Source organism: Pinus tabuliformis, chromosome 8, assembly GCF_031772625.1.
Source record: "Pinus tabuliformis cultivar Carrire ecotype Pingquan chromosome 8, CPIR1, whole genome shotgun sequence".
In the NCBI taxonomy this organism is placed as follows: Eukaryota; Viridiplantae; Streptophyta; class Pinopsida; order Pinales; family Pinaceae; genus Pinus; species Pinus tabuliformis.
The window spans coordinates 1450653731-1450666438 of NC_142294.1; the positions used below are offsets into that span (position 1 = coordinate 1450653731).

Consider the following 12708-nt stretch of genomic DNA (forward strand, 5'->3'; position numbering starts at 1 on the left):
TGGAAATTAGGTTTTTAACTCCTTAAGAGCTATTTTTAAGGAAACATAGAATATTTTAATGGAATAAGTCCTTACCACTAACTCCCTAATAATTAATTTCTTTACATTTTAACTAATTCACCAACAGCTAGTTTTTAACAACTATTTTTGGACAATGTTGCATCCTTACTATTTATTCCTTATGATCAATGGATTTCTCACCTAGTCCTGAGAATAAACCACATCAGCTAGCTCGAAACATCCACCAAATCCTATCAATATGATTAATCCTAAAGACTTTCTTCTACATTATGGATCATAAAAATCTTGAATCTAACAATTATTAATTTTATTTTTTTAATTATTATATAATTTCATCAAATTAAAATATTTATAATTATAATCTTACATCTCTTCCAACCTACAACATCAACATCAACAAACAAAATACAACATCAACTACGGCAACAAAATCATATGAAATAGAAAATTATAATAAACATAAACAAAATGAAAATATACACGCTCATAGTTGAAACACAAATGATTAGTTGTTATAGGTCCTATTTCTCAATAGATAATTAAAAAGGTTAAGGACCTATTTCTGAACAAAATGAAAATATACACGCTCATAGTTGAAACAAAAATGATTAGTTGTTATAGGTCCTATTTCTCAATAGATAATTAAAAAGGTTAAGGACCTATTTCTGAACAGATAATGAATAAGTGCTAATGGGAAGTATTAGACTCGACGAAATTAGTAGTATGTGCTAATGGGAAGTATTAGACTCGACGAAATTAGTAGTATTATACGGAAACAGATCGAACAATATAACAACGAAGTAAGAGTTGGTAATCTTGGCACCGTATTTCAAGTAGGAGATGGCATTGCTCGTATTCATGGTCTTGATGAAATAATGGCAGGGGAATTAGTGGAATTTGGAGATGGTACAGTAGGCATTGCCCTAAATTTGGGATTGGATAATGTTAGAGCTCACGAAATAAATATTGAAAATGAAAATAAAACCACAAACACAAAAACATATAATATTGAAAAACAAACATATAAGAATTTTTATATGGGCTTCTTAAAGTGAGGATAAACTGATCATATATGAAAATATCGACGGGTTTGACGGATATAGGAGTCCCCTCTGATCTCTGGCTGAAATCTGCCGGGGCGATGGCGTTTCTTCAAGAGAACAGGGTTTCAGAAGGTCTGGCTGCCGCCGCTGCCCTGACAGATCAGCACTGCGTAGAAACGGAGGGGTGCCTGGCAGATGGATTCGCTGCGCAAGATCTCTCCCTTTGGATTTGGCCCGGATCTACTACCGGAAAGCCGTTTCAAGATTCGGAACAAAGCAAACAGAAACTGGAGTTTATCCTTCCCTTCTCGGCTCAGGATGCTTCATTCAAGATGGATCTGGGTGCCATTTTTCACTGCGCTTGGCTTCATGCATCAAATCAGCCGGACCCCAACCAGTATAGAATGGAGGCGACGACGATGACGTTTTTTCGAGAGATCAGGGTTTCAGAAGAACTGGTTTGCGCTGCCGCTAAACTCATAGATCAACACTGCGTAGAAACGGATGGGGGTCTGGCAGATGGATTCGCAGCGTATGACCTCTCCTTTTGGGTTTGGCCCGGATCTACTACCGGAAAGCAGTCTCAAGATTCGGAACAAAGCAAACAGAGACTGGAATTTTTCCTTCCCTTCTCGGCTCAGGATGCTTCATTCAGGACGGATCTGGGTACCATTTTCCACTGCTCTTGGCTATTTGCATCAAATCAGCCGGATCCCAATCAGTATCGGATAGTTGTGTTTCCCCCAGCGAGGGTTATACCCGGGATAGGAAGCAGCGCCTGCGTCTTTGGGAAAACGATCCGGCAGACTGTTCCTCTACCCCCTCTCGGAAAGCAGCGGGCCCGATCTGACACTTTCTGGCAGCTCTCAACCAATTTGTTTGAAGACCAAGCATGGGGCGAGAGCTCGGCTCTGGATCCCCTGCGATCTACAGTACTAGATGCTGGAAAAGAACTGATCGTCAAACAGCACACCTGGATGAGAGATAACAAGGAAACCCCTCACAGATCTGGACCTCAGATTCAGACCATAGATCGAATCAGGGAACAGAGAGAGGAGAGGATTACAAGGGAAAAGACAACGAGTCAAACAACATCTGCAATGGTTATGCGGGAAGAAACAAAAAATAATCTCTTTATCAGATCCATGGAAGGAAATACAATATGCATCAGATTAGGAAAATGGGAGGCGACAAACACCCTTAAACAGAGGATACAAGAAAGAACTGGAATCCCTCCATGCAATCAACTTCTTCTCTTCTCAGGAAAAGTATTGCAGGAAGATTGCAAACTAATAGAATTTGGTATAGGAAATAACTCAACAATCTGCCTTAGCACAAGGATGCGCGGAGGCTGTTCTGGCACAAGCTCAAAAGGACCTGCGTCCTTTAAAGATGCAGTAAAAGGGAAGTTGGAACCACAAATGAAAACAGAACAGCAAACTACAGTACCTGGGACCTACATTGTTGAGCAGACATCACACAATCCAGCCTTAACAATTGCTATACCAGAGGTAAATGAAATACACACTGATTATCTAACCAAAGCAGTGATTTGCAGGTTCAATGGATTCTGGCCAAAACCGGAAGCCCTCCGTCAATGGATCTATTCCATATGGACAGAAAACTGTGACATCCATTTTTGTTCAAAGGGATTCTTCATTATCAAATTTGACACCATAAAGGACAAGGAATATGCATTAAACGAAGGGCCATGGTTCTGGGGCAATACAGGCTTGTTTATAAAACCTTTGTTCCCAGATTTCGACCCCAACAACATGGTAGTCTCCAAAATGCCTGTATGGGTAAAACTCTTTAACTTGCCTATACACTTTTGGCACTACAAAGTACTAGAAGGAATTGGCAATGCTTTGCGGACATTCCTAAAAGTGGACAACGAACGCCTATCAAAGGATATCTTCACTTTCGCCAGGATCTGTGTGGAGGTCGATCTCAATCAAGGCCTACCGAAACACATCCTCTTACTCCACAATGGAAAGCAATGGACCCAGCCACTAGATTACGAAAACACTGCCTTTCGCTGCCGTATATGTAGACACACTGGTCATCTTCAGAGTGCATGCCCACAAAATAAAAAAGAAAAGAAAAGAAGACAGCCCACAAAACCAAAAGGCTGGCAGTTTTCATCCACATGGACAAAGGATATAGAAGAGGAACAGAAGGAGGAAGACATCAGCGTACCTCAAGAAGTTGTAGAAGAAGGAAATAATCCAGAAACCAAAAATGAAATCAGCACACACCACCCACAGAATAATGAAAATCTGATTGGATATGCCACAGATCCAAATGAAAGCAATCCACAGCAGCAATATGAGAACACAGGACAAGAAATCGGGGGCAGCAAGAGAGCACACTCTTCATCAAGCTCAAATTCTGAAAAAGAAATCATGGCTGATACAAACGAACTTCAAATGACTATTGTAACAGTCACACCCAACAATGAAGGTTGGCGGAAAGTGGAAAAAAAGAAAGGTAGGAAAGCATAGACAACTTATTTTATAGATCATGCTCTTAAAAGAACAAGTTTTGATACCACATATGCTATTGTAGCATCTACAACATGTAATTTTACTCAAATTGAATAAAATTACGATTTTTCCAGTGGAAAAAAAGAAGTGAAAAGTGAGGATAAACTTTTTAACTGAAATATTTTTTATGAGGATAAACTCCTGGAGTGAAATATGTTTTTATCATAAAAAAATGAGAACATATATAAAACACAAACACAAAATAAATATTGAAAAAAGAAAAGAACACACAAATATATAATATAGAGAAACAAACATATAAGAATTTTCATATGTGCTTCTTAAACATACCAATATTAACTTTAAGTGAAATCTGTTTTTATTCTAAACTATAAGTGAAATATGTTTTTATTCTAAACTAAAGAGGGCGTATATTTTAGATTATATATATTTGGAAAAACACAATTTAGAATGATTTAAATATAAAGAGCATTTATAAAAATGTTACCAAATTCCTTATATTCATGTACGAATACATTATGAAACATGAGTTCTTCTCATTAGCCATCACTCTAAATTGAGAAGCCCGTGGAAAAATGAAAATTTACAAACTCTATTAACATGTAATCAAACTGGGAGTGCTTTATGGTCCATATTGTTTGATATCACTGGAACATGTCAGTTTATAAACAAAAATGAAAAAACTTTTACAGAGCACATCAGAAGCCTGAACCTGCGTCTCCTTTTATTATATTATTGAAAAACATACAACACATACTACATACATACAAGCACAATGTAATCGATGGAATAACTGGGAAGTAACTGGATATGTTTATTCTATCAACTGGAGAACCGCTTCCTACACACATCTACACATTATGTAACCTTCCTCTACGGCCACAGCAGGTCTAATATGACATCCTCATACCGCGTGAGAGATCAGCCAGAGATCTCGATGGATTTGGGTTGCGGAGGTTGGGGTTCAGGCTGCTTCGGCACTGTCACGGTCAGCACCCCGTCTTCCATGACATCTTCATACCGCGTGAGAGGTCAACCAGAGATCTCGATGGATTTGGGTTGCGGAGGTTGGGGTTCAGGCTGCTTCGGCACTGTCACGGTCAGCACCCCGTTTTCCATGCTCGCCTTTATCTCTTCCACCTTCACATTCTCCGGCAGCCGGAAACGCCGAAGGAATTTTCCACGAGATCGCTCAATGCGGTGCCATTTGTCGTTCTTGTGCTCTTCTTCTTTGCTGCGCTCCCCGCTTATCTGCAGAACTCTTTGGCCCTCTTCCAACTCTATTTTCACCTCCTCTTTCTTCAAACCTGGAAGATCAGCTTTGAAAATGTGTGCCTCTGGCGTTTCCTTCCAGTCGATCTGGGTATTGGCTACCGCAGAAGCTTCCCTTACAAATTGCCCAGATGGTCCCCCGCTGGCCAGATCTGTGAATGCTTGGAAAGGATCCCATACTTCCAAGGAGAAGGGATCCACTGACCTCCTGCCGAAAAAGCTGGGAATTATCGACATTTTCAACTAGTAATGAATTACTGCAATATTTGCGATTGGAATGAATAGAGAAAAACAACACTCTAATCTCTCAGTGTTTGGATTTCAAGATCGATCTCCCACTACATCAGGAGAGATGTTAGTTTCTATTTTTATAAGACGAGGAACCGTCTAGTCGACTCTATAACGCAAGAGGTTCGAGATGATTCTGAAATGCTGGCAAGAGGATACAGCTGTAAGCTCCAGACCATTCTTACAGCAACATGTGAATTTTCACTTTGCCGTATTATTGTTATTCGACCCTATCCATCCAGAAGCATCCAATGTAATTGTTTCTCCAGAAGCATCCAATGTAATTGTTTCTCCAGAACCATCTAGCCTCTCACACTGTTCAGGAAGTATGGCCTGCGGTCACATGGCGGTCATATGGTATATGCTACATAATCGAGAAGAAACGATGTGGATGTCCGAATTGATGTTAGATATGCAGAGGTGTAGCCTGCCACATAGGGACGCGGGATCTGACGCCTAATTCTTTCTCATTCAGTATTGTTTCTCTAGAACCATCTAGCGTCTCACATTGTTCAAGAAGTATGGCCTACGGTCATATGGTGGTCATATGGTATATGCTACATACTCGAGAAGAAACGACGTGGATGTCCGAATTGATGTTCAATGACGCTAAGGTGTAGCTCCTACCATGAAGGGACGCGTGACGCGACAGCATCCGACGCTTAATTCATTTTTCATGGAGTGTTTTCGAGGAAAAAAAAAAACTCATTTTAACTAATAAATAAAAATGGTTTTTTTAAATAAAATTTATTTAAAAATAGGGTAGATGTGTACGCATAAAAAGGTTAAAAGCAGTAATGAGAAAATAATCAATTTGTTATATTGTTTTATAATTTAGTATAGCCTAGATGTGTAGGCTATGTCATTTAATATAAATATTTATAATTCTGTTTAATTAAAAATTTAATTTGTTATTTTGTAATTTTTTAGTAGGGAGTTTATTCTTCAATCTCAAATTAAAAATTAAGTCATATAAATAATTATGAGTTATATTGGTCAATGGTAAATAAATAATGGTTGATAGACAAATCAACATATAGTCTTGCTTTGGTAGTAACTAAGGAGATGTGATTTGAAGTCTATCATCCTATAGTCTTGCTTTGGTAGTAACTAATGAGATGTGATCTGAAGTGGATAAGTAAACTGCTTACTCAAACAGAGGAATTTGCATAAATTTTTGTGTGTAGTATCTACTAGTAAGTCTACACATTTACAATTTTTCTATTGCATAAAGTAAATAATGGTGGGAAGTAACTTATGTACATATATTTTTTGCATCTTATTCCTATTTATTTTTATGCAAATACTTGTTTAAATTATGGTGGGAAGTAATTAATGGTAGATATGTTATTTAATTGAGTATAAGTTATTTTCAAGTGTTTTATTTTTGCATGTTTTCTAACTTAAGAATAAAAAATCACTACACAAATATCAAAAAACCATGCATGAATATTGCAACCATATACATAAATTATGGCATAAAATATGTAAGGCAGTGTACATGGCATTATATTGTGCAAAGGTTGCAACAACACGTTCAAGCTATGGGAGAGAGAGAGGGAGAGAGTAGAGTGGGAGGAAAGATGGATCCAGCCTAGATATCTTATGTGTGTATATATAAACTTGCAGAGATCCATCTTAATCCCAAATCTATCAAATGCCAAAAGGTCTCAAATCTTTTAAAGTGCAAATTTTTTCTCAAATTTTACACTCACCTCAAGAGATTTGATCCTTCTCAATACTTTATAAATTCAAAGTTAAAATAAATCTATATTAATTCAAGAATAATAAATGTAAAATTATTTAATTTAAATAATTTCAAATTTTCATTTATTTAGGTAAGTTAAATAACAAAAAAATTATTAAAATGTACTCCAAAATTTATTATCAAAATTATATATATATTATTTAAATATAAGCCATGCTTTATTTACGTTTAAATCCACTTTATATTAAGCAACGCGATCAACCAGCGCTGGGTTTCGCATTTCTTTGAAAATTATACATGCCACGGTTATGGTTGTTTTATTTGTGGAGATTGATTCCGTAGATACACATTAGATGGAGATTTATTTTAAGAGAATTTTATATAACATGGTATAAATGTAAATATATATTTATATTTATTTTAAAAATTTTGAATATTATAATAAATTTGCGAATAAAAAAAAGATAATATATATATATATTAAATAGGTTTGTATATATTTTAATTAATTAATTAATTTTTATTATTTTTTAGTAGAAGGTATATTTGGAATTATGTTTGAGATGGGGTTTTTTTTTTTTTAAGTAATGGGACTGGAGGATGAATTCACTACTTTATAGTAGAGAGGATATTAAATATTGGGGATAATGTGACTATCTCTATGCACGCATAAGCATGTGATTAGTAATGAAGACATGCTATATGGGTTATGGTGAGAAGGTGACTTCAAGCTAGTTTGTCCATCTATCGTGTTGGACAGAAAGGAATAAGCCAAGTCCTTTGCTGTAGGAGTATTGGCTTGTGGAAAGTTGAGGAGTATTGGCTTGTGGAAAGTTGAAGTGTTGGGAGGACTATCAATATCATTTTATAGCTAATTCTAGGTATCCATGTATTTGGAAGGAAAATTTATCATCCTGGCTTTGTATTCCATCCGTTGGGGGGTATGCATTATGCTGGAGAGGAGGGCTCCTAGTTATTGGACAATAGCAGAGAGAGGAGGCATTATCATAGTCGCATGATGCAACTCCTCAGGCATCCCTCGTTCCTTCAGTGCTCCTCACTCTATATCCTTCCTCGAGTCCCTATGTTCAACATTTGTCGTGTTCTTCTGGGTAACTCTTTATTTTATACAAAACTTTATCAATTTCTATCTTGGGTTTCTATCTAAATTCTATTGCGGGCTTAGATGCGTTTATGTTTATTTTGGGTTGTAAATTTGTTCTTTCAATTGCACATGTGGTATGGCATCCCTCTACCACGATGATCCTATTACTTTGAAACCCTCAATCCGCTCCATTCATTGCCACCCTTCTTCCTGTAGTTTGTTTCTCCTAGCCCTATGGTTAACTATGAACCTTTTGTTTTCTTAGCTCCTTAACCTACATCTAGCTAGGACATTGCAATGTAGTCACTTTCAAGCCTCTGTCATGAACTATCCCTTGTAGACTACAAGTCCAAACTATCTTAGTTACATATGCAGTGACAAATAATACAGAGTAGTCGCAGCGAGGGAGGATGTGGACTCCAGGGACATAATTGGGTCCAACAACAAGCCTAAGAGGCTCCTACAAACTACCACTCAGGTGTACCCCCTTTAAACTTGAAATTAGATTCACCAACTGGAATCCATAACAACTAGAGAAATATAATCTTTCTTGGACTCTTAAATCATTAAAAATGTTTCCACCTGGGTTCTCGAACCTAGACACACCAAGGGAAGAACGAAACAATACTTTCATGCCTTATTAATGTATTGTCAAATGAAGACCTTGTTGGGAAGGGTATTGAAGGATAGACAAGAATAAAGATATAATATATTTTCCAGTCTAGAGGATGTCAAACAAGTTAAGAGAAATGAGAGGGTTTCTTTAGAAAGAATGGATGCGCAGCTGATCCATATCAAGTTCCACCTCCAATGTGATCCTATTCCTCGAGCTCCTCCAAGATACAATGCTAAAGACCCAACACTAGTCACCTCCTCTGAATCTTGATTTTCAACCTGTCAATTTACAACATTTTGTTTAATTGTTAAAATTGTGGGAATTTTGGACAAATTACTGAAATGATAGGTGGTCAAAAATATTTGGTTTCCCATTGGGTAGATTGAGACCACCTACACAGTGACATGGTTAGGTTGGTTTATGGACTGATGTATTTGATTTGCATACTTTTTTGAGGAAATACATTATTAACTTACATAAAAGGAGATATATTTATGTTGGTTTTTAATATGTCATGTGCCAATTCCATGTTGGGTATGAAAGAAATTACACTACATGTCGAATCCAAATTAAACATGCAATACATTTTAGTATCACCCTCATAGTAAGCAACAGATCATTGAAATATTTTAGCCATATGAAAGTTTTTACTTTCAATTGCTTTATCCCCCCACACACATATGTTATTGAAGTATTTCACTTAACTCACAAAAATATAGTTTATATTGTCAGATCTCTCAATGTATGTATTCATGCTATAATTAACATATAAAAGATCTATTCTAACTTTATATTATCATGGATTCAAATTTTGATCTAGTTCCACTCATGATAGATTTGGAGTTATGATGTATTTAATTTGGTTGTCAATATGAGACATCTCAACTCCATATTAAGAATTTAATCATTACAAACCTCCTTTGTACTACAAAGTACGAAAACACCTGTGGAGAAAGTAAGTTTTTCTTTACTTTTAGTTACATATTCTCCTTGTATATATTGAAAGTGATATAAAATTAACTCACTTGAGGTGGCCATGAAAATATTTCATTTATGGCTTAAAATTATTATTTTTTTATTAATATTTTTTATAAATGTCATAGAATTGATATACAATTATATTGCTAAAGGTGGATATTAAAATATTTTATTTATAGTTGATTAATATTTCTTTTGGATGTTACATGTTATCTTCACGTTGAGGGAAAAAAGGTTTGTTTATTTATTTATTTTAATATATATGTGTGTGTGTGTGTGTGTGTGTGTGTGTGTGTGTGTGTGTGTGTGTCAATTGAGTTTGGCTTAGGTGGTTGGGCAAGATACTTATTATCCTCCCCACTTAGGTTCAAGTCTCCTAAGCTGACATGTTGTTTCTTTGGAATAAAGTAAATTTGTTGCGCTATTAAATGAGTGTATACTAAGGGTTGGCATAGTACTAGCAACCTCTCTCTTTCCATCGGGCTTAGAGGGAAGCTAAATTTCTTCCTTGGGAAATACCTAATGCCCAAAATTTTCGTCAATTAGGGTTCTCTTGGGTGGTTGAGCAAAATGGTTGTTATCTTCCCCAAGCAGTTTGAAATCTCTACTTGTGACATGCTAAGCTATAATTTCTTATTGTTGTAAACTCATGAGTGATTATACTTGTGGGCTAGTTTAGTACCAACAACCTCACTCTAGCTCTCGAGCTTAGACTCGAGGAAGATTTCTCTCAAGCTTAGACTTGAGGAAGATCTCTTAACTTGACAACATATATATGAAAGTGTTTGTCACCTTTGTGACAATATAAGGACTGAAGATGAAAAGAACTTTCTCTTGGATTACCTCACTCTTACTCACATTTGTCCTAATTTTCAAAATATTTTCCAGACTACCAACCTTATTGACTTGCTAAGTCAGCAAAACTACAATGACCTAGGAACACTCCTCTCCCTTCTTTTCGATCATAGAAATAAAATGTTAAATAATCTGAAATAATATTTTACTTTCTTAAGGTCCAATAGACCATATTGGTATTAGTAGACGTTCATCATCATCATTATCATTCATATATATATGGAAACAATATATATTTATATTAATTAGGAATGAATATACATGTTGTGGTCCAAAAAAGGACTAGGGAGGACTTTTCCTCTCCCACAAGTACTACTTCTCGACCATTCTTTCACATTTTCTTTAAAAATAAATTGCAGTGCCATATAATCCACAAAAATCTCCAAAAGTGCTTCAAATTTAAATAAAAATAGTTTTTGTATTCAAGCTTCTGTGATCCATAATGAATTAAACAAAGTCTTTCGGTAGAAATCACATGAGAGAATTTTTTGGCCAATGCATTTCAAACCAATAAAAATAGTTCTTCAGTCATAACTCACAAGTCACTATAGACTAGATCAACAAAGGAATAGAATTCACTCCTCCACTTATGTGCCACTAGATGCAACAGATACACAAGTTAAAGTCTCTTTCCATGATGTGACACCTCTTACACTTTTTCATACACATCACATGCAATATTTGATACCCTCGATAACTCACACTTTATATATATATATATATATATATATATATATATATATATATATATATATATGGGAACTCACAAGTCACTATAGACTAGATCAACAAAGGAACACAATTCACTCCTCTGCTTATGGGCCACTGGATGTAGTAGATACACAAGTTAAAGTCTCCTTCGAGTAGCTGATACACAAGTTAAAAGGCCTCTTTAGAGCGGTTTCCTTCTCACATATTCCTCGAGAACATAACCTTTCGGTTGATGGGATGTCAAAAGAAGGGCTACATAAGGGTTCAGGGGCATATATGGTTCTAGTCTTTCTGAGCAAGTTTTCTCCAGTCCTCATGACAGATTCATGGGGGTAGGCTACTTCGCGGTACATGGTATGGTATGGTGGACAGGTATCTGTTTATGTCTACATGCTATATATTTTCTTTGATATCTGATGGAACGTTTCGGCACGCCGAACTTTCAACACTTTTTTTGAATCTGTTATTGAAAATCTCTTTTTATATCTTTGTTGATGTATGTCTTTCAAGTTTGGGATTAGTCTCTAGATATATCCTATATTGATCCTTGTGGGATAATTTATTTCCAATCTAGCGATAGGTGATGGTTATTGTTGACTTTTGATAAACTTAGCATATTTATCATATGTAAACTTTATTTCCATTTAAATCAATGTTTGATATTTTCTCGTGAAAAAAAGTAAACATTTCAAATGGAGGGTACATCGGCTAATAACCTTAGTAAAACAATTGAAACTAAATAAACATTTAAAAAAGAGGATAGATCTCTTTAGGTATAATATAAGAGATTTGTTGATCCTCATAATTCTAAAAAAAATATTAAATTTATCTTTAGATTATCTCCTCAATAACAATAGACCAACCTAGATCCATCTTAATTGCAATTTTTTTTTTAATTTCTTTTATTTTATCAGGAGGAAAAAACAGAACACTTTCCATTAGAGAAAAATGTTTTACATGTCCTTAGTTCTTGTCCAAAGTATTCAACTATAATTCAAAAGGAATCCAAAATCCACCATTACTAAACTATTTAACCCCCTTGTTGCTATGCAGGGCAACAAACATAATGATTCCAAAATGATTAAGTCGATGTATCACCATTTGTTGTCAAGCACAGAGAGAATTAACTGCAAAATAAATAAAAAAATGATGTGTCCCTGTTATAAACATAAAACCTTTGGAACACAGGAAACAATATAGTAAAACTAACTAAACAAAAAAACTTCTTGATTGTGCACAACCGCCTCCACTATGAGCTCAAAGTGCATCTACCTTGGAGAGGGAGTCAGCTTCGATGCTTTTTTCTCTAAATACATTCTGGAATGAAATCACCGAGAAGAGGTCCTTAAGAACTCATATTCTTTAAATCCAATTGAAAAGTAAGGGAACCTGTAAGGAATTCTAATCTTGGATCTAACATATCATTGAGAGAGAATCCTCGACTACCAAGAGGTTATCAATGCTGAGCCATTGTGCTACTTGTAAGGCCCCCCATAATGCAAGCAATTATACCCTACATTTGTCCTTGAAGCCACCAAACCATCTGAAACGATAGGACATCCCATGCTTGATGTGGAGAGAGACACCACAACCACAACTTCCTC

At 35.8% G+C, this 12708-nt stretch overlaps 1 protein-coding gene across 1 annotated transcript; it reads right to left on the bottom strand.

The window, feature by feature from the left end:
• Positions 1-4246: 4246 nt before the first annotated feature.
• On the bottom strand, positions 4247-5274 carry LOC149241202 (18.0 kDa class I heat shock protein-like). The gene is made up of 2 exons (XM_089373910.1): positions 4439-5274; positions 4247-4408 (listed from the first exon to the last, which is right to left on the bottom strand). The coding sequence occupies exon 1, from the start codon at positions 5078-5080 to the stop codon at positions 4604-4606; it is 477 nt and encodes a 158-aa protein (XP_089230036.1). The 5' UTR covers positions 5081-5274; the 3' UTR covers positions 4247-4408; positions 4439-4603.
• Between the last annotated feature and the right edge of the window lie 7434 nt (positions 5275-12708).